This window comes from Macaca mulatta, chromosome 13 (genome assembly GCF_049350105.2).
Source record: "Macaca mulatta isolate MMU2019108-1 chromosome 13, T2T-MMU8v2.0, whole genome shotgun sequence".
In the NCBI taxonomy this organism is placed as follows: domain Eukaryota; kingdom Metazoa; phylum Chordata; class Mammalia; order Primates; family Cercopithecidae; genus Macaca; species Macaca mulatta.
In genome coordinates this window covers 82,168,135-82,191,345 of record NC_133418.1, presented here as the reverse complement: position 1 = coordinate 82,191,345, position 23,211 = coordinate 82,168,135, and the positions used below count along the sequence as shown (strand labels likewise).

General features: G+C 40.4%; 1 protein-coding gene across 8 annotated transcripts in view; it reads left to right on the top strand.

Annotated features, from left to right (window-relative positions):
* MTA3 (metastasis associated 1 family member 3) overlaps positions 1-23,211 on the top strand; it is a 187,273-nt gene that overhangs the window by 73,682 nt on the left and 90,380 nt on the right. For all 8 annotated transcript variants that reach the window (XM_028831591.2, XM_028831590.2, XM_015112218.3 and 5 more), the window contains 3 exon segments: positions 1,854-1,971; positions 14,444-14,546; positions 17,996-18,095. In XM_028831591.2, the coding sequence (XP_028687424.1) occupies positions 1,854-1,971; positions 14,444-14,546; positions 17,996-18,095 (321 nt within the window).

The following is a 23,211-nucleotide window of genomic DNA, read 5'->3' as shown; positions in this document are numbered from 1 at the left end:
CCAACCTCAGGTCATCTGCCCGCCTTAGCCTCCTAAAGTGCTGGGTTTACAGGTGTGAGCCACCACGCCCGGCATATCTCTGCTTTTAAATCTGATGGTGGCTGCGTGTGGGGGCTCATGTCTGTGATCCCAGCACTTTGGGAGGCTGAGGCAGGAGGATTGCTTGAGCCCAGGAGTTTGAGACCAGCCTGGACAACATAGTGAGTGCTCATCTCTATTAATGAAATAGAAAAAAAAAATCTGATGGTGAGCCAGTGGCAATAACTTCAGTTACTGAGTAATATTTATTACTCATGTCTTTAAAGCGAAACAAAAAATAAAACACTTCTGATTACATAGTGATCATCCCCTGTAGCTTTGTTAAGTTTTTTTTTTGTTGTTGTTGTTTTTTGAGACGAAGTCTCACTCTCGTCCCCCAGGCTGGAGTGCAATGGTGCAATCTCGGCTCTCTGCAACCTCTGCCTCCTGTGTTCAAGCGATTCTCCTGCCTCAGCCTCCTAAGTAGCTGGGATTACAGGTGCCTGCCACCATGCCCAGCTAATTTTTCTATTTTTAGTAGAGACAGGGTTTCACCATGTTGGCCAGGCTAGTCTTGAACTCCTGACCTCAGGTGATCTGCCTGCCTCAGCCTCCCAAAGTGCTGGGATTACAGGCATGAGCCACCGCGCCTGGCCTAAGCTGGTTGTTTTATCTATTCCTGCAGATTTTTTCTTTTCCTTAGATAGCACTTTAACAATATGCATAAATTGTCACGTATTGGTGTCCCCCCCCCCCTTTTTTTTTTTTTAACAGTTTTTTTGTTTAAATCTTTTTTCCTGACAGTGAGCAATGAATAAAATACAGCACAGAATTTCTCAGTGGATGGAATAACTCTGTTTTTTTCCCTTTCCCCTTATCACAGTATGTAAGAGGTCCCACAGGAGAGACTTTTACTGTCTGACAGATTATCTTTTATTTGCAGTTTCCTTGGCTGGGGCTTGGTAAATTTCTGGTAGTAGGGACAGGTCCTTCCAGGATATAATACAGAGAATTGGGCAGCAGATGATCTTTGGGATCGTAGTGGGAAGCAGAAGACGGGACTTTGCTGGTTCAGATAATCTCTAGTGGTTATATGGAATTCAGCAAAGGACTGGTGCCAGGTCATTTTGCCCATTAGGCTCAGAAACAAGGACATATGAGCTTTGTAAGGGAGGACCGGAAATTTTGGTGTGTATGCTGCTGGTGAGCATGTATATAGCTATGTTTGTATATCTATCTATATATACATACACATGCCTCAGTACTTAAAGAACTGCAGAATTATAGTTAATACATGTTTAATTAAATATTTACAAAGTGATATTATTATAACAGTAAACCACACACAAGTTCAACTCCTGTATAGTTTAATGTGAGATATGTATACCTTTTAATCTTTTGACTAAAAATTGGGATGGACATTACAAAAGAGTACCTGGTATCTGTGAAGTCTTCCCTTCTGTTTGGTGTGGACTTCAGAAGTTTATAAGATGATTTGACTTTAGGTGTCTTACCTTGGAGTTATGGTTTAATTTTGCTAGCTTTTGAAACTCTGCTTTAGAGAGCAAATGGTTTTCTTTTAGACTAAAACAAATAATAGAACTTTATAATCTACTTTGTTTCAAGCTGTTTCTTTTGGCTCGATTTAATTTTGTACTGTTTTACATGATGACAGTAACACCATGCTCTCCTTAAAGATTTATGAGTTTATTCACCAAAATGAAATTTTATATACTCTCTGGGATTTATGTGTTCATTATAGTGACATTGATTTTAATGCTTTATAAAAAGTAGAAGGAATTAAGTATACCTACATATTTTGTCATATTTTTCAGGATACCTTCTTCTACTCATTGGTCTATGACCCCTCATTGAAAACGCTATTAGCTGACAAAGGTGAAATCAGAGTGGGACCTAGATATCAGGCAGACATTCCAGAAATGCTGTTAGAAGGTATGTTTTTCTGCATGTTTGCAGTTCTGTGAAACAAATGTATCTTGAAACTCAAATATACATGTCCTCATGTGGAAGAAGCAATGTTCAGGGCAAAGTCTAAAAGTTATAAGCACTTGCAATTTTACTGTTCTTTGTGAAAAATAATGAATAAATAAATAGAGATGAGGCCTTTCTATGTTGCCCAGGCTGGTCTTGATCTCCTGGCCTCAAACAATCCTCCCACCTCGGCCTCTCAAAAGGGATGCTATTATAGGTGTGGCCTGGCCAGCACTTCCAATTTTAGAAGCACAAAATTAGCTCATTTTAATGTACTTTGTTTTTGCTATGCTTCATATATATCTAGCTTTTTAAAAAACTGAAGGTTTGTGGCAACCCTGTTGAGCAAGTCCTTTGGTGCCATTTTTCCAACAGGACAGTGTCTCTGTGTCAAATTTTGGTAATTCTTGCAACATTTCAAACCTTTTCATTATTATCTGTTATGGTGATCTGTGATCAATGATCTTTGATGTAACTGTTGTAATTGTTTTGGGGCCATGAACTGTATCCATATGAGAGGACAAACTGAACTGATAAATGCTGTGTATTCTGAGTGCTCCACCAACTGTCCCTTCCCTGCCTCTTTCTCTCTCCTGGGGTCTCCCTATTTTATGAGTCACAGCAATATTGAACTTAAGCCAGTTAACAACCCTGCAGTGGCCTGTAAGTGTTCAAGTGAAAGGAAGAGTAGCATATCTCTCACTTTAAATCAAAAGCAAGAAATGAAGCTAGTGAGGAAGGCGTGTCAGAAGCCAAGACAGGCCAAAAGCCAGGCCTCTTCCCCCAGTTAGTCAAGTTGTGAATGCAAAGGAAAAGTTCTTGAAGGAAATTAAAAGTGCTACTCCACACTCCAGCCTGGGCGACAGAGCAAGACTCTGTCTCAAAAAAAAAAAAAAAAACAACAAAAAAGCTCCACCACTGAACACATGAATGATAAGAAAGCAAAACAGGCTGGGCGCAGTGGCTCGCGCCTTTAATCCCAGCACTTTGGGATGCCGCAGCAGGTGGATTACTTGGGACCAGGAGTTCGAGACCAGCCTGGCCAACATGGTGAAACACCGTCTCTACTAAAAATACAAAAACTAGCCAAGTGTGATGGTGTGTGCCTGTATTCCCAACTACTCGGGAGGCTGAGGCAGGAGAATCCCTTGAACCTGGGAGGCAGAGGTTGGAGTGAGCCAAGATTGTGCCACTGCACTCCAGCTTGGGCAACAGAGTGAGACTTTCTCTAAAAACGAAAACAGGCTGGGCGTGGTGGCTCAAGCCTGTAATCCCAGCACTTTGGGAGGCCGAGACGGGCGGATCACGAGGTCAGGAGATCGAGACCATCCTGGCTAACACGGTGAAACCCCGTCTCTACTAAAAATACAAAAAACTAGCCGGGCGAGGTGGCGGGTGCCTGTAGTCCCAGCTACTCGGGAGGCTGAGGCAGGAGAGTGGCGTAAACCGGGAGGCGGAGCCACTGTACTCCAGCCTGGGCGGCAGAGCGAGACTCCGTCTCAAAAAAAAAAAAAAAAAAGGAAAAAAAGAAAACAATAGCCTTACTGCTTTCCTGCTGATACCGTGGAGAAAGTCTTAGTGGCCTAGATAGAAGATCAAATCACCAACAACATTCCTTTAAGCCAAAGCCTCATCCAGAGCAGGGCCCTAACTCTCTTCAATTTTGTGAAGACTGAGAGGTGAGGAAGCTGGAAAAAATTCTTCACCATAACATAAAAGTGCAAGTAAAGCAGCAAGTGCTGATGTAGAAGCTGCAGCAAGTTATCCAAGTCTAGCTAAGATTACTGATGAAGACTGCTACGTTAAACAACAGATTTTCAATGTAGGTAAGACAGCTTTCTATTGGAAGAAGATGCCATCTAGGACTTTCATAGCTAGAAGCTCCAAGGGACAGGCTGACTCTCTCATTAGTGACGAATGCAGCTAGTAACTTGAAGCCAGTCTTCATTTACCATTCCAAAAATCCCAGACCCCTTAAGCATTATGCTAAATCTGCTCTGCCTGTGCTCCGTAAATAGAACAACAAAGCCTAAATGACAGCACCTCTGTTTACAGCATGGTTTACTGAATATTTTAAGCTCGCTGTTGAGACCTACTGCTTAGGAAAAAGGATTCCTTTCAAAAACTGCTCATTGATAATGCTCCTCATCATCCAAGAGCTCTGATGGGGATGTACAAGGAGGTGCATATTGTTTACATGACTGCTGACACAACATCCATTCTGGAACCTATGGATCAAGGAGACATTTTGACTTTCACATTTTATTATTAAGAAATAACATCACCTAAGGCTATACTTCCCATAGATAATGATTCCTCTGATGGATCTGAGTAGGCAGTCGAAAACCTTCTGGAAAGTATTCTCCATTCTAGATGCCAGTAACAATTGTAATTGATAGGAGGAGGTCAAAATATAAACATTAATAGGAGTTTAGAAGAAGTTGATTCCAACAGTCGTGGATAACTTTGAAGGGTTTACAACTTCAGTGGCAGAAGTAACTGCAAATATGTTGGATATAATATGCAAGAAAACTACAATGAGAGTGGGCCCTGAAGATATGACTGACTGAATTGCTGCAATCTCATGGTAAAACTTGGATGGGTGAGTAGTTGATTCTTATGGATGAGCAAAGAAAGTGGATTCTTGAGATGGAATCTACTCCGGGTGAAGATGCTGTGAACACTGTTGAGATGGCAATGAAGGATTTGGAATATGATATAAACTTAGTTGGCAAAGCAGTGGCAGGGTTTGAGAGGGTTGTCCCTGTTTTTGAAAGAAGTCTACTGGCCGGTGCGGTGGCTCACGCCTGTAATCCCAGCACTTCGGGAGGTGGAGGCGGGCGAATCATGAGGTCAGGAGATCGAGACCATCCTGGCTAACATGGTGAAACCCTGTCTCTACTAAAAATACAAAAAGTTAGCTGGGCGTGGTGGTGGGTGCTTGTAGTCCCAGCTACTGGGGAGGCTGAGGCAGGAGAATGGTGTGGAACTCGGGAGGCAGAGGTTGCAGTGAGCCAGATCACGCCACTGCACTCCATCCTGGGCGACAGAGTGAGACTCAAAAGAAGGAAGTCTACTGTAGGTAAAATCCTATCGAGCATCACATGCTACAGAGAAAAACCTTTTTTGAGACAGAGTCTCACTCTGTCGCCCAGGCTGAAGTACAGTGGCACAATCTTGGCTCACTGCAGCTTCTGCCTCCTGGGTTCAAACGATTCTTGTGCCTCAACCTCTCGAGTAACTGGGATTACAGGCATGTGCCACCACGCCCGGCTTTTTTTGTATTTTTAGTAGAGATGGGGTTTTGCCATGTTGGCCAGGCTGGTCTTGAACTCCTGACTTCAAACCATCTGTCCACCTTGGCCACCCAAAGTGCTAGGATTACAGGTGTGAGCCATCCCCCCACCCCACCTGCCTCCCACCCAGCCCCCCACTGCTAGCAATCTTGGAATGTTTTAACCAGAAACAAGGAATGCCTTTCCCTTTCTTCAAGGCTACTTCTGGGTATTTATTTTTACATTTTATAACTTGGTAGTTTTCTTTGTTAAGTATTCATCTCTAACAAAAACAACAGATTTATAGATTTTATTGAAAAATACCATATTTTTCACCATAAATGTAGAAGCCATTTTGGACTCTTATTTCAGCCTGAAGCTTTAAAGCATATCCAGAATGTTTCTTTTCACTTGTAATCAGGCAACTGAGTAGATGCAAGGTTTAAAGAACCCTTCTTTTTTTTTTGGAAATGGAGTTTCGCTCTTGTTGCCCGGTCTGGAGTGCAGTGGCGTGATCTTGGCTCACTGCAACCTCTGCCTCTCAGGTTCAAGCGATTCTCCTGCGTCAGCCTCCTGAGTAGCTGGGATTACCTGTGCCCGCCACCACACACCCAGCTAATTTTTGTATTTTTAGCAGAGACAGGGTTTCGTCATGTTGGCCAGGCTGGTCTCGAACTCCTGACCTCAGGTGATCCACCAGCCTCAGCCTCCCAAGGTGCTGGGATTACAGGCATGAGCCTCTGCGCCTGGCCACCCTTCTTTTTTCTAATGACTGTATTTTTGGGGGAGAAGGAGTGGGGATACCAATAGGTATACCAGTAATTAACCACACTTGAAATGGTCATTGCCATCACAGAAACTTCCATCTGTAGCTAGTACCTGATTGCAGGGAAGTTAAATAGTAGGACATATCATATTCAAGAACAGATGTTTAGGATTTGCTGGAATCCATTCTTCCTAACCCTTTTAGTACTCCTGAGTGGGTACATTTCCACCAGTGGCCAGATTCTAATTTGCATTGGCATGGAATGTAGAACTGGAATTAATATCTTGGGTAGGTGGCAGCAGCAGCACTCTGCCAGGATATGTTACAGGCTTGCTTTCTTTGTGAACATGTCTTGATGGATACTAAGAGATTGTTGTGGCATTAGCCTTGCTAGGGAATAAATCTTTTTGTGGCTTTTCGATTTTTAAATTCATTTATGGCTACCCATCACCTAACAAACTCTAGAGATCTGAAAAGAAGAGTATGAAGTTTACAAATGAAAGTAAAGGCGTCTTTTAGCTTTTACGTCTTTCACTGAGTTTGAATAAATCACCTAGAAAATTTTCCATAAAAGAGATGAGAAGTTTTGAGTCATTATTTAAATGTATTATAACATTGGAGTTTTAAGAAAAAATTTGTTTTACATATTAAATTTAAATTTCAACTGTTAAAGTATGTTATAACAACATTAAATTATTAAATGAAAATGACTCTAGGTTCACAAGTTTGGGTAAATCCTGACTATACTGTGTTTTAATTGAGTAACCTTGGGGAAATGATTAACCCCTCCAAGTTCCCGTTTCTCTTTAAACAGGGAATGATAGCGTAGGTAGTACATTCTATCATTGTGATGAGCAAATGAGGTAATTCTTGTCATGCAGTTAGCACATGCCCAGCTGTTACAGTCCTCTCCCCTGGCCTCTAGTAATACTCATTTAATAGCTGTTACCTGCTGGGTGCGGTGGCTCACGCCTGTAATCCCAGCACTTTGGGAGGCTGAGGCGGGCAGATCATTTGAGGTTAGGAGTTTGAGACCAGCTTGACCCACCTTGGTGAAACCCCATCTCTACTAAAAAATACAAAATTTAGCCGAGTGTGGTGGCGGGTGCCTGTAATCTCAGCTACTTGGTAGGCTGAGGCAGGAGAATTGCTTGAACCCAGAAGGCGGAGGTTGCAGTGAGCAGAGGTTGCAGTGAGCTGATATCGCGCCACTGCACTCCAGCATGGGTGACAGAGACAGACTCCCTCTCCAAAAAAAAAAAAAAAAGCTGTTATACCAGTCATACTCCAGTGTGTTAAAGAATTAAATTAGTGTATCTTTTGTTACATTGTATGCACTTAAAACTTGTATTAACTCATATTCTGTTGGCAAATAGGAAAATGTTAGTATAGAGTAAAAATGTGTCAGTTCATATGTGACTTTCCCCAGCAATAAGGGAAACAAGTGTTTTCACAGATAAGGAGAGTTTAAGAAAGAGCAAGTGGAAATTTTTACAAAAGTGCCTTCCTTTGATTTAAGCAGTGGCTGATTTTTGTGGCCCGAAAATCTGAGGCACTTTCCACTATGTTAAAACTATATGGGGAAGCTTTGAGTTACAGATAAAGAGACTCTGAAGATATTTCCTCCAGTGTTTGGGGGAAAAATTGCATTCTAGATTCAATTTTTAATTTATTTGAAGCTATAAAAAGGGACCTACAGCTCAGTGGAAGAAGCATGAATCCAGGGTTTAAGGAGATAAAAGATCAAGTGGACCTTTATGCTTGGTGCAAATGGCAATAGAGATTTAATTGTTTTATTATGATTGTTAGTTTTTTTGGAATGCTCTGGTCACTAACTTTCTTAGGTTTTGAGAGTTTTATCCTATTTTTTCATAAACGCTATTACCTTCAATTGGTAGTTTTGCAGAATATGAACGTCTTAACAACGTAGTGGATAGTTGTCAACTTAGAAATACTGACCTGTAAGAATTGTTTAAGCAGGTATTGATTGCCGTCATATAAAACAGCAATTTTCAGCCATAGGGCAATTTTGTCCTCAGGAGAATTAAACAATACGTAGACATTTTAGTTGTCACGTCTGGTAGGGGGGGTGGAGGTAGGAAGGGGCACTTAGTGGGGAGAGGCCAGGTATGAAAAATTTATAGGGATATAGTAACCATTCAATAAATGTTAGTTAATATTTACATAATTATAATACTACGTAAATTTTCAAATATAAATGACTATGTGGTCTGGTCTATTTCTGTACGTTTGATTGTGTTTGTTTTTATGGTAGTACGTACAGTATTATTTTGATTACTGTTGCCATATATTATAATCTTATCCAGATGAGTTAATCCTTTCCCTTATTTTAGAACTATTTCATTTGTGGATATTCAAAACATTTTATATCTGCTTCCAAAACTAAATTCTTTTATGGCCGTGCATCACCTAATGACAGCAATACATTCTGATAAATGTGTCATTAGGCAATTTCATTGCTGTGCCAACATCATAGAGCGCACTTCCACAAACCTAGATTGGTACAGCTTACTAAACACCCAGGCTATATGGTATAGCCTATTGCTCCCAGGCTACAAACCTGTACAGCATGTTACTATACTGAATATTGTAGGGAATTATTACACAATAGTAAGTATTATGTGTCTAAATATAGCTAAGTATAGAAGAGGCATTGTAAAAATACAGTAAAAAGATAATAAGTGGTGCACCCACTGTGTAGGGTACTTCCCGTGAATGGAGCTTGCAGCACTGGAAGTTGCTTTGGGTGAGTCAGTGAGTGAGTGGCACGTGGATGTGAAGGACTAGGACATTACTGTAGACTTTATAAACAATGTACACTTAGGCTATACTAATTTTATTTAAAAATTATCTTCAGTAATAAATTAACTTTAGCTTACTGAAAGTTTATTTTTTTTTTTAACTTTTTGACTCTTCTATCATAACACTTAAATATAAACACTATGAGACTCAAAGAAGAGCCAGATGACGTAAGTTTTTAATACCGCCATCCTGAGGTTACCAAAAGAATAGGGAATTGGTGCTGGGCATGGTGGCTCACGCTTGTAATCCCAGCACTTTGGAATTGAAAGGCTGAGGCTGGCAGATCACTTGAGGTCAGGAATTCAAGACTAGCCTGACCAACATGGTGAAACCCCGTCTCTACTAAAAGTACAAAAAATTAGCTGGGCGTGGTGGTGCACGCCTGTAGCCCTAGCTACTTCAGAAGGCTGAGGCTGGAGAATCGCATAAGCCCAGGTGGTGGAGACTGCAGTGAGCTGTGGTTGTGTGCCACTGTACTCCAGCCTGGGTGACAGAGCGAGACCTTGTCTCAAAAAAAAAAAAAAAGAGGCCGGGGCGCGGTGGCTCACTCCTGTAATCCCAGCACTTTGGGAGGCTGAGGCAGGTGGATCACCCGAGGTCAGGAGTTCAAGACCAGCCTGGCCAACATGGTGAAACCCTGTCTCAACTGAAAATACAAAAAATTTAGCTGGTCGTGGTGGTGGGCACCTGTAATCCCAGCTACTTCGGGAGACTGAGGCAGGAGAGTGGCTTGAACCCGGGAGGTGGAGGTTGCAGTGAGCCGAGATCGCAGCATTGCACTCCAGTGTGGGCAACAAGAAGAAAAAAAAAAACAGAATAGAGTGAGGGGAGGTAGTGACACAGGTTACGGGAGAGCAGGGCTAGCAAAGGCTGCATGGCTGCCTTGTTATGTGGATGAACCTCCGAGGTAATCTCCAAGCTGCTCTCAGAAAGGTGTAGCTTGGGGTGAAGTGTCTATGTCAGACCTTTGGTCTCTTTTTCCTGTAAGTTAGTCTGTCTTAGATTCATTTAAAGGGGCCTCAGAGAAATCCTGTTTGCATTTGCGGTTTACTTCACTAATGTAGATTTCCTCTACGTATGCAGATCTCCCCCCATAAAAGGCAGCCTTTCAGGGCTGGCTACTCTTGTTGTGTTTATTGATCTCAGAATAGCCATCTAGAAATATGCCGAAGAAGTATATTTTGAGGTGAAATATTCTGGTTTCACCTCACTTCTTGATTTTTATTTTAGAAGTAGAAACTGGGACTCCCTATATTGACCAGTGTGCTCTTAAACTCCTGGCCTCAAATGGTCCTCCTACCTTGGCCTCCCAAAGTGCTGGGATTACAGATGTGAGCCACTGCACCCTGGCCTTGCTTTTTTATTTACTCAATCATCTCATCTTCTTTTGAAAATTTTGAAATTTCTTTATATAAAATCTCCAATTTTATTTCCCAGTGTTTTATATTTTTATTGTCAAAATGAATGTTTTAACAATATAATTTATTGTCAATATAATTTTTAAAAGTTATAATTTTTAAAAGTTATAGTAACTTATTATTCTTTTTATTCATAACTTAATATGTTGCCCAGAACTTTCAGAACAAGATTGAGCAAAAATGGTGATAAAAGACATCCTTGAGTGTTTCTGAATTACATATAAAAAGCACAGTACTCTGATGGCTGGTGCAAAGAAAACGCACTGTATTTGGAACAAAGAATGTTTCAAATTGCCTAGGAAAGGACCTTTCGGAATCCTTAGTTCTTCAGAGTATTTGAACAACACTCTGTGCTCAAAATTCTTTTTTTTTTTTGAGATGGAGTCTCACTCTGTCGCACAGGCTGGAGTACCGTGGCGCGATCTCGGCTCACGGCAAGCTCTGCTTCCCGGGTTCATGCCATTCTTCTGCCTCAGCCTTCGGAGTAGCTGGGACTACAGGCGCCCGCCACCTCGCCCGGCTAGTTTTTCGTATTTTTTAGTAGAAACGGGGTTTCACCATGTTAGCCAGGATGGTCTCGATCTCCTGACCTCGTGATCTGCCCACCTCGGCCTCCCAAAGTGCTGGGATTACAGGCGTGAGCCACCGCGCCCGGCCTCAAAATTCTTAAGAAGTACTTTGTCAGTATTTTCTAGAGATTTAAAAATATAACTGGAAGGTTAGGGCTAACATTTAAAATAGTTGCTGGGTCTACATTTCTTCAAAATTAAATGAAGCAAAAATAGGAAGCTGTATACAATCACACATTTAGTTGGGAAATACAGTTGTAGGAATTTAGAGGTTAGGGGAGATCGTCATGGTCTTGTGTTTTTTGATGATATGACACGTGAGCAGATTGGAATTGCCCAGATTATCATACGTGGAGGAGGAAGGGGAGATTATTATAAAGACTGGAATGAGCATTAACATGGAATTAATCTTAGTTCAGTTTTTGGCTCATTCCATTGTAACCAGGGCCATTCCAAAGGCTGCTGCTAGCGTAGCTGAAAAAAATTTAATTATAAAATTCTAAATAAGTTAATTCAAGAGCTTTTAAAAAGTTTTTTCCATGTGAAGAAGTGATCAAACTGATATGAATGTAATTATTTGGTCTATTCAAAATGGGAATCTCCTCTTAGTTTGAAATGATCGTTTGATATAGAGAATTTCTGTATTTATTTTTTGTTCTTCTTGCTATTTTTTTTCTCAGCCCATGGTTTTATGTTTTTGGTGTTAGTATAAATGCTTTCAAGAGAGTTTTATTGTTTACAGTGAATTTATTTAGAATTCTTCTAAGTCTTACTTTTGCTGTATGCTGCAGACTGTATGGGTGGAATTAAAATTTATCAATTTGACTGACTTGAATTTGAAAAATAAACATCAATTTTAGTCTTACGTTCGGGAGTATACAACAGAAGGGGCTTAAAACTGAATAGCAACATCATTTCTTGTGTGTTATTTAAGATGTAGATGTCAAATGTTTTACCACTACTATCTATCCTTATTTAAATTATTTTTTAAAAGACATGGGCAGGTTAATTGTGTCATTCTCCATTCTCAAGTTTCATGTGGCTTGCAACTTTTTGATTTTTTTTTTTTTTTTTTGGGACGGGGGACGGAAGTCTCGCTCTGTCACCCAGACTGGAGTGCAGAGGCGCAATCTCGGCTCACTGCAAGCTCCGCCTCCTGGGTTCACGCCATTCTCCTGCCTCAGCCTCCCGAGTAGCTGGGGACTACAGGCGCCCGCCACCACACCCGGCTAATTTTTTGTATTTTTAGTAGAGACGGGGTTTCACCGTGTTAGCCAGGGTGGTCTCGATCTCCTGACCTCGTGATCCTCCCGCCTCGGCCTCCCAAAGTGCTGGGATTACAGGCGTGAGCCACTGTGCCCGGCCTGCAACTTTTTGATCTTTAACTGGTCTTTGAAAATGACCCTAATGTTGAGTGTCTTGTCTTAGCATGCTAAGAATTGTAAACAAAACAAAGAATGAAGTCCTTTCAAACCTTAGATGTTTTTGACCTAGTACTAGCTCTGCTCTGCTCTGTTTATGTCATTTTATATTGGGGTTGGCAGTTGGCTCTCTGGTTACCTGCCTTTTGACCAGAGACAAATGGGCAGGTCTTCAACCTAACAGCAGTGGCCTGACTTAAGAGGCTGCAGATGGAACGCCTGCTTCTGTCCTGTCCTTTCCATTGATATCTGCTTGCTCCTATACTAGGTGGCCCATAGCCTGAGTTTGTCAGTCACTGGGGAATGTTTGGCTTCAGAGTATTATGTTAGCCGCTGCAAGGCCTAATGTTATAGATGCAGTGATTAAAAGCAAAACAAAGGCAAAAGCAGTCGCTATCATTAAAGAGCTCTTATTCTAGTAAGAATCCATAGCTATAAATAAAAATTCCATTGGCTCCCAAGTCTACTTTTCATTACAATCATTTGTCCTAACATTGACTCTTGTTCAATAGTTATCTGTTTGTGAGATATTCTAAAGCAAAGCATTCGGCATTATTGTCAGTCTTCTCTTGGCCCTAACCTCCTGTTTGTGTATCTTTTTTTGTTTTGTTTTGTTTTGTTTTGAGACACCCAGGCTGGAATGCAGTGGTGTGATTATGGCTCACTACAGCTTTGACCTCCTGGGCTGAAGCAGCCTTTCCACCTTAGCTTCCTAAGTAGCTAGGACTATAGGCGTGTGCCACGACGCATGGCTAATTTTATTTATTTTTTGTAGAGATGGGGTCTCACTGTGTTGCTAAGGTTGGTCTTGAACTTTTGGGCTCAAGTAATCCTCCCTCCCCAGCTTCCCAAAGTGCTGGGATTATAGGTGTGAGCCACCATGCCCAGCCTCCTCCTTTCTGCTATTGCCAACGCTATGAGTACAGCTCACAAAACTTGAAATCTGCACTCTACATCCAGTCTGTCACTGATATTCCCAAATCTCCTCTCTTTGTGCTTTATTACCAGTCTCATAACCAAAACCCCTCACTACTTGTGAGGGAACTCTTGAAGGAGGCTGATATGTCTCTCTGTCTTTATCAGGTATCTCTGCAGAGGAAATTATGCTTTGAAAGTGGAAGTTTGGTTCTGCTCTTGTCACTCCCTTACCAGAAAAATCAAGGGCTTCTAATATAAAATCTCTTCAAAAAACATCTATGTAGGATCTCCAGTAATGTGTTCATAACCCACTTCTCTTAGCTATCTTCTCTCATTCCATAAAGTACTCCAGACATTATGAGCTACTTTTCTGTGACATTTTAATGCCCCATGACTTTGTTCATGTTCTCATTTCTTTTTTAAAAAATCTTCCCCTGCTGGTGCATTCATACCCTTTAGTTCTTAGGTGAAATGCCATCTCCTTCATGACATTGTTTCTTACCTAGCTTGAAATGATTTCTCTATTCTTCAGATTCTTATGCTATTAACTATTAATATGTCACTCTTATGCTATTTATTTGGTTTATATCACAGGTATTTATGCATAGCTTAAGCATCTTGTGGAAGTGATGCTTTCTTTCTTTCTTTTTTCCTTTTTTTTTTGGAGACAGAGTCTTACTCTGTCGCCCAGGCTGGAGTACAGTGGCGCAGTCTCAGCTCACTGCAACCTCTGCCTTCCGGGTTCAAGCGATTCTTGTGCCTCAACCTCCCGAGTAGCTGGGATTACAGGCACCTGCTACCACTCCCAGCTAGTTTTTATATTTTTAGTAGATACAGGATTTCTCCATATTGACCAGGCTTGTTTCAAACTTCTGGCCTCAGGTGATCTGGCCGCCTCGGCCTCCCAAAGAGCCGCGATTACAGGTGCAAGCCACCGCACCCAGCCTGTTGCTTTTTCATCTTTATGTCTCTTAGCATGGCGCTTACTGCCTCTCGCATACAGGTACTCCAGAAACAGACGTTAAGGACTAAATGAAGATACCATTCGGTTAGTTTGGTGTTATTATCGTCAGTGTTCACTTTAATGAGGTGTTGTACATCTGCGTCTGAAAGAATGTGCCAAAACTATGGGCACTTACCTTACATGTAAACATTTCTAATGCTATGGTGACCGTTGTCATCAGTGGTATGAGACAGTGCGCCTTGTCAGTAACAAGACTCCGTTTTATTTATTTTTGGACAGGAGAATCAGATGAGAGGGAACAGTCAAAATTGGAAGTTAAAGTTTGGGATCCAAATAGCCCACTTACGGATCGACAGATTGACCAGTTTTTAGTTGTAGCACGGTGAGTACAAGTATGGCATTATCAAGTCAAGAAATTTCTTTATATAAAAGAATTTATAGGTATATGTATTTTTATTTCTTTGTATTCTGGTTTCCCCCCACTGATTGAATTATTTTTTAGTTATGTAAGAAAGCTTAATTATACTGCTTCCTAAATTTATTAGTTTCTGTTTTAAGTGAAAATAGTTGTATTAATTTTTACTGATTAAGAAAACAGAAAAGTATAAAAAAATTCTTTATACCTGAAGAAAATACCTGAAGTCCCATATCCTTAATGAAAAGAGTCATCCTTTTTACTTGACATGGCTTTACTCTGGACATGGATTATTCAGGTATCAATAAGAATGTGCACCTGGAATTCGCTCACCGCATCCATGTGTGAGTAGGGTCTGTTGCTAAGCATAGCGCTTTCCCTTGAGAGCTTTCAGCCTGGCTGCCTGGCTGGCTTGCTTCCTTCCTTCTTTCCCTTTTCTTAAGAGAATGAATGGGACAGAATTTTGTTTTTATTTTAAAAATGATAACAGTAAAAGTACATTACCAAGCAATTGGTGAATGAACTGAGGTATACTTATATAGTGAAATATTACTTTATGGCAATTGAATGAATTAAAGCTATATGTAGCAAAGCGATAAACATCACAAATAATGATGAGGGTATATACCATGTGATCATTTATGTGCATACAGAGTAATTATTTATAAAATGTTTGCTGTGTACAAAACAATGCTTTATTAGTGGATTTTTAAATACATTAAATGGGTATATATATATTATATATATTTGATCTGGGAGTATATATAGGGAACTCTAACAAATTTATAATTATTTTTTAAAAGAATGAAGAAATATGGCAAAATATTAATAAGAGTTAGATCTGGACAGTGGATGCAAGGGTCTTCATTATGTTATTGTCTGATTTTGTTTTGAACTTATTTCACAATACAGAGGGAAAAATAGTCTTGGCTCATCCTTAGACTTCACTGTTCATAGAGCCAGTCACCATGGACGGTCACACTTTTTATTGGTGGCCAGGCATTTGGAGTCCAGAGCCCACCACCTAACTACTAAGCGATTGGATGGAGACACTTGATGTGCATTGCGAAGGGGGCCAATCTTGTGGCCCCTTGTAGAGTACACAATACTGGTCTAGAGTCTCCAGACAGGCTGTCTAGATTGGGGATTGGTTAGGAGACATTGCTGTTTTCAAATTTGATTTGTATTCTGTTTTTTCATTTTTCTGATTGCCAAGGGCCATATGTTTCCCCCCAAAGCCAGCATGAAGGACACTAAGGAGTTGGTTCCTAGTATGTTTTTGTTTTCAATATTTGTTTTAAAAAATAATCTTCTAGGCTGGGAATGGTGGCTCATGCATGTAACCCCAGCACTTCGGGAGGCCAAGGCAGGAGGATTGTTTGAGTCCAGGAGTTTGAGACCGACCTGGGCAATATAGTAAGACCTCTTCTCTTTAAAAAAAAAAAAAAAAGGCTGGGCACAGTGGCTCATGCCGCCTGTAATCTCACTACTTTGGGAGGCCAAGGCAGGTGGATCACCTTAGGTCAGGAGTTCAAGACTAGCCTGGCCAACATGGTGAAACCTCGTCTCCACAAAAATAGAAAAAAAATTAGCTGGGCATGATGGTGGGTGCCTGTAATCCCAGCTACTTGGGAGATGGAGGTGGGAGAATCGCTTGAACCTGCGAGGCAGAGGTTGCAGTGAGCCGAGATAGCACCATTGCACTCCACCCTGGGCAACAGAGCAAGACTTTGTGTCAAAAGAAAAAAAAAAAAAAAGATCTTCTAAATACAAATTAAGACCACAGTCAAGTACCACTGCCAACCCAGAATGGTTCAGATTTTAAAGACTGACAGTGCTAAGCATTGATCAAGATTTAGAACCAATACTCTCGTATCCTGCTGGTGGGGGTGTACATTGGTACAGGTCCTTTGGAATATTGTTTGCTGTCATCTAACACACATATCTCTTAAGTTTCACTCCTAAATATCTATGCAGCAGAAATGCATACACCTTTGCACCAAAAGATCACGTATACAAATGGATTTATGGCGCTATTCATAGTAACCCCAAACTGGAAACAACACAGAATGTCTGTCAGCAGTAGAGTGGAGGTGGGGATGAGACATCGTACAACAGAATGTTGCATAGCAGGGAAAATGAGTGAATATAGCTGTAGCTAGCAACATGGATGAATCCACAAACATAGTTTTAATCGAAAGAAGCTGGACATAAAGTCCAGCTGTGTGATTCTGTTTGAGCAAAACTAATCTGTGGTGCTACAATCCAGGGTGGTGGTTCCCTGTGGAGAGGAGCTTGAGGAGCCTCTGGTTTGTGGTCATGTTCTTTCTTGAACTGTATGTTGGTAGCATGCATGTGTTCACTTTACAGTAACTATCTGTACATTGTGTACTTTTCAACATGAATGTTGTGTTTTAGTTAAAATATTTATAAAATATCTTCCTTGGGGTCAACCACAATGGCTCATGCCTATAATCCCAAAACTTTGGGAGGCCAAGGCAGGAGGATCACTTGAGCCCAGGAGTTTGAGACCAGCCTGGCCAACATAGGGAGGCCTTGACTACAAAAAAATTTTTTTAATTAGCCAAAAAAAAAAAAAAAGTTGGGCATGGTGGTGCATGCCTGTAGTTCCAGCTACTTGGGAGGCTGAGGTGGGAAGATTGTTTGAGCCCAGGAAGTTGAGGCTACAGTGAGCTATGATCACACTACTGCACTCTAGCCTGGGTGACAGAGTGAGACCCTGTCCCAAAAAATAAAAATAATAAAAATAAAAAATCTCTTCCATAGCAAACATGTTTAAAACACAGGCAGGAAAAGTAGTGAGTCTTCATTTTATGCTGTATGTCTTAAAGTTAAGGTTTCTTACATATTGGAAGGACTTCTAAATCATTAAAATCAGCATTATGGCAATTTCTTTTTAAATGAGTTATTAGTAGAAATATGTTTCATGTTGAACCCTCACAGGAAAGGGTTGCTACAGTTAGTGATATATTGGGGAAAAAAATGTTACTGAGTTTCACAATTTGGGCTAAAAAATGGTCAAAACTTGCTTTGCTGTAATAGTCAAACTCTGCAGCTGACTTTCTATTTTTTGAGCCAATTTGAATACCAAATGTTTTACTCCATGACATTTTATAATAGAGCTTCCCTTTCCTTCTTTCCCCCCCCTGCACAGGCTATTTTTTCTTGATTTCATGATAATGACCTGTTTATAGTAAATTGGCTTGTCAATTATAATATCTTATAGAGTGAAAATTCTTTTTATTTGATGTTTGAATCTCAAACATTCAGAAACCTGTTTTTGCTTTTTCTTTTACGGTTTTTTATTCATGATCCAAATGTGTTTTTTAAAACATTAAAAGAAAAAAAAAAACTAGATACTTAATTCTTCCTTATTGTGTTTGTGGTTTATTCAGTGCTGTTGGGACATTCGCTAGAGCCCTGGATTGCAGCAGTTCTGTGAGGCAGCCTAGTTTGCATATGAGTGCTGCTGCAGCTTCCCGAGACATCACCTTGGTAAGACATGGTTTGAAATTTTGTGGGTATTTATCCTTCTGTTACTTGTTTAATTTTAAAGCCATTGTGGCAATCCTGTAGACTGGGAGCTTTTGGGCTCTTAGCCTTCCTGACTGCTAGGTTTATTTGGCTTGGTTACTTGGTTAACTGGGTTCTGATAACACTCGTCTGTGCATTGAGAGTTTTTTGTGTCTGTTCATTAGAAAGAGGGGCTGGTTTTTTTTGTTTTCCTTTCTTTCTATATTTGGAGATGGAGTCTTGTTCTTTTGCCAGGCTGGAGTGCAGTGGCACAATCTCAGCTCACTGCAACCTCTGCCTCCTGGGTTCAAGTGATTCTCGTGCCTCAGCCTCCCTAGTAGCTGGGATTACAGGCACGTGCCACCACACCCAGCTAATTTTTGTATTTTTAGTAGAGATGGGGTTTCACCATGTTGGCCAGGCTGGTCTCAAACTTCTGACCTTGTGATCTGCCTGCCTCAGCCTTCCAAAGTGCTGGGATTACAGGCGTGAGCCACCACGCCCGGCCAGAGGGGCTATTTTCTTATATAATTTTATTATATTATAGTTGCTATCTTTTAAATCTATTTACTTTTTTCTTTTGGTGATCAAATGAAGCTTCCTATATTCAGTTTAATTTTACCACTAATGGCAGCCATGGCTAGGCATAGGACCTGGCACTTACTGCTTTCTCTGCACTCCAAAAAAGTGGACCTGTGAGTTTTTTGCTGATTGAAGTTACTTATTGTATTTGATTTCCTATTACCCCTTGTGATAGGCTTGGTAGGATGCTCATTTTACAGATGAGAAAACTGAGCTTTGGTGAGGTTATTTGACCAGTATTCATTACATATAACAAAAATTTCAATATTGTTTTCTAATGAAACGGAATACAATTTAGGTTTTTAACTTTCTCATTATAATGCCAATTTGAAATGCTTTTCATAAAATATTTATTTTGATGATATAAGAACTCATAGAGGAATGCACATCAGATTTGTTTTTTATGCTTTCTTTTTTAAAAAATTTAATCTATTTTAAAAAAATAAAGACAGGGTCTTACTAGGTTGTTGCCCTGGCTGGTCTTGAACTCCTCCTGGCTTCAAGCAGTCCTCTGCCTTGATGTCCCAAAGTGCTGAGATTACTGGTGTGAGCCACTGCTCCTAGCCTTGCTTCTTACGCATTCTGTGTACTTCTGTACAATTATAGATTGTGACTAAAGCTGTGGAACCCCTTGCCTTTTCCTTTCTCAAAGACTAGAATCATTTATAGAAGAAAGTTTTGTTTTCTCCATTGGGACATTTATATTTTACCCCAAATTTTAGGATCTCCAAAATGGGTTTGTATTTTAGTTGTTTAGAGCTTTAAGAATATTTTATCAGAGAAGCAAGAGTGCAGATATCATGTTTGCAAGAACTTTAAAAATCGGATACTTCAATTTGGAAGGCTGAGGCTGCTGGATTGCTTGAGCTCAGGAGTTTGATACCAGGGTGGGCAACATAGTGAAACCCCCATCTCTACAAAAAAATACAAAAATTAGCTGGGTGTGGTGGCATGCACCTGTCGTCCCAGCTACTTGGGAGGCTGAGTTGGGGAGATTGCTTGAGCCTGGAGGGGAGAGGTTGCAGTGAGCTGAGATCATGCTCATGCCACTTGCCCTCTAGCCTGGGTGACAGAGTGAAACCCTGTCTCAAAAAAAAAAAAAAAACAAAAAACAAACTAGATATTTATGTGAACCAGAACTATGTGGAATCTAATCACTACCTGTATATGTTTTTCCTGGTGAAAGTGATTTTTGCTCAATTTAAAAATTAATGTATATCTGTTATGAAAAATTGAAAAATAGTACAGCAGCAGCCAAAAAAAGCTTTGTTTTCATTACCCAGAGTAGAATGTTCTTACTGTTTTGTTTTCTTTAAGCCCTTTTTTATGCATTATACATCATAATAGCAAATTATAGAATAATATAGAGGATAATGTAATAAAACTCCACATAAGGCCACCTAAAGCAAATGTTAATATTTTAGTTCTTCAGACTAAAAAACTTTTTTTCAACCATTATAGTTAATGTTGAAGTCTCTAATATTCCCTTCTTTTTTTTTTTTTTTTTTTTTTTTTTTTTGAGACAGAGTCTTGCTCTGTCGCCCAGGCTGGAGTGCAGTGGCCAGATCTCGGCTCACTGCAAGCTCCGCCTCCTGGGTTTACGCCATTCTCCTGCCTCAGCCTCCCGAGTAGATGGGACCACAGGCACCCGCCACCTCGCCCGGCTAGTTTTTTGTATTTTTTAGTAGAGACGGGGTTGCACCATGTTAGCCAGGATGGTCTCCATCTCCTGACCTCGTGATCCGCCCGCCTCGGCCTCCCAAAGTTCTGGGATCTAATATTCCCTTCTGAGTCCTACTTCCCTTTACCTCTGCCTCCATTCAAGAGCCAGCCACTATAACAGATCTGCTATGTATGTAGTCTGTGTTTTTATAGTTCTATTGTGTATTTATCCAAAACAACATAAATATTCTTTTGCTTATGCTTAAATTTATTGTGTAACACTTGCCATTTGCCCATTATTGAGATCTAGCGATGTTAATAAATATAAACACAGTTTATTCATTTTAACTGCTTTGTATTATTTCTAATATTCTTTCATATAATACTACACAACATTATTTATGTATTCTGTTACCAGTGAACATCTGGAGTGCTTTCAAAACATTTTTCTTTTGCTGTGTTACTCATAATGCTATGTTGAAAATTTCACACATATCCCTTTGTGAGCATGTGTGTGAGTTTTTAGACTATAACTAGAATTATATTTATATATATGCATTTATATATTTCTTGTGTCCTATTTTTTCTAATGGGTTTAAAGTTTTCTTCATATTTAGGACTGTAAATCTATATCGAGTTTAATTTTGTGAATAGAGTGAGGTAGGGATCTAATTTTTCCCATATATTAAATTAATTGTCCCAATACTATTTATTGAATTTGTTTCTTCATGATTTGTAATGCCCCTTTATCATATTTCAAGTTCCTAGATACACTTAGGCCTGTTTATAGACTTTTAATCTATTCTCTTTTGTTTTGTTGATCTATTTTTCCTTGTGCAAGCACCACATTTTAGTACATTTTGATAATTAAGTCTTATGTGAACTTTCTTTTTAACTCTGTTTTAAATGACCTCCACCGCCCCCATATTTTCCCTAACTATATGATATAAATCCTTTTTTTTTTTTTTTTTTTTGGAGACAGAATCTCACCCTGTTGCTCAGGCTGGAGTGCAGTAGTGAGATCTCAGCTCACTGCAACCTCCGCTTCCCGGGTTCAAGTGATTCTCCTGCCTCAGCCTCCCAAGTAGCTGGGATTACAGGCGCACATCACCACGCCTGGCTAATTTTTGTATTTTTAGTAGAGATGGGGTTTCACCATGTTGGTCAGGCTGGTCTAGAATTCCTGACCTTGTGATCCGCCCACCTTGGCCTCCCAGAGAGCTGGGATTATGGGTGTGAGCCACTGTGCCGGGCCGGATATAAATACCTTTTTAAAAATCATTGTAAGAACTTAGTTTTTTACTAATGTTGCATGATCTTATATAGGTAAACTATTATTTATGTAACCAGTCCCTTGTAGTTTAACACTATTCTTATGAGGTACTGCTTCTCAGATTATAACTGGGGATGTGGTCCCTGCTTGAGTGCCAGTGGGAAAGCTTGTTCCTGAGATGGTGGAGAGTTCTCATGGCAGGTGGGCTGACTTGCCTGAGGTACAGAGGGCCTGTGTGGGCTCTTGGCTCACAGCTGCAGCAGCTCTCTGCTTCCCACTGCTGGTGAGTGTGCAGGACAGCAGGTGAATTTCTTTTGGGAGAGGGCAGTTTTAGAGGTTTGAGATTTGTTGTCAGTGAAGGTGATATTTTAAAAAAGCATTTTAAAGAGGATTCTACCTATGTACCTTAATTCGTTTAAACATCATTTTATGGCCAAGTACACTGGCTTATACCTGTAATCTCAATACTCTGGGAGGCTGAGGCGGGATGATCACTTGAGGCCAGGCGTTCGAGACAGGCCTAGGCAACATGACTAGACTCTGTCTCTACAAAACAAAACAAAACAAATTAGCCAGGCATGGTGGTGACTGCTTGTAGTTCCAACTATTCATGAGGCTGAGGTGGAGGGATCCCTTGAGCCCAGAAGGGAGCTTGAGGCTGCAGTGAGCTATGATCATCCCAATCTGGGCAACAGAGTAAGACTCTGTTTCATAAGTAATCATTTTATGTGTATTTTCTGCAATACTTGCCTCTTATGCTCCTTCTAGGAAGTTACCTTCATACCCTTCAATATTTTTTATCTCTCCTGTTTTGTTTCCATTCTGAAGCTTAGTAATTTTGAGGTCTCGTTACTTTTGTATCACGTATATTCTTTCTAGTTATTTATGACTGTAATTATTTTCTAAAGCAGAATTAGGCTCAGAGGCTGAGGACGTGGTGTTTTGTCATGTTTGTGTAGCTGGTTTCCGAGAGAGGGTTTGGATCTGCACTTGATTCCTCCTGAGTGGTTATCTCTCCTCTATCAGATTACCTCTTCTATCTACCCTTTCACCTCATTTTTGTTAGAATGACTTGGATTTAAGTGTCATTATTGTCTTTCTTTAAGGTGGCACTGAAGATGTGTTCTTTTGTTTGCAACGTTTAAATACCGTGGTTTCCTCTTCATACTGCTCTAGGTTCAGCTTTACTTAGACTCTAAGATCCTGAGGCATTTATAAAAATGAGTAGTATGGTTAAAAATTAATTATTAGTATGTTGATAATGAGCTTTGCAGATTGTTTCCCAAAAAAAAAACATTTGAAAGGTTCATAGGTTGTTTTGTACCGTTAAATGAAAATGGATTCATCATTCAGTTGAATTTGGGGAGTCAAAATCTTTCCTTTGAGTATTTATGGTCCTGGTCCCCACCCCGACCTTTTTTTTTTTGGAGACAGAGTTTTGCTCTGTTGCCCAGGCTGGAGTGGAGTGCAGTGGCATGATCTTGGCTCACTGCAACCTCTGCTTCCTGGGTTCAAGTGTTTCTCCCGCCTCAGTCTCCTGCCTCAGCCAGTAGCTGTGATTACAGGTGCCTGCCACCACTC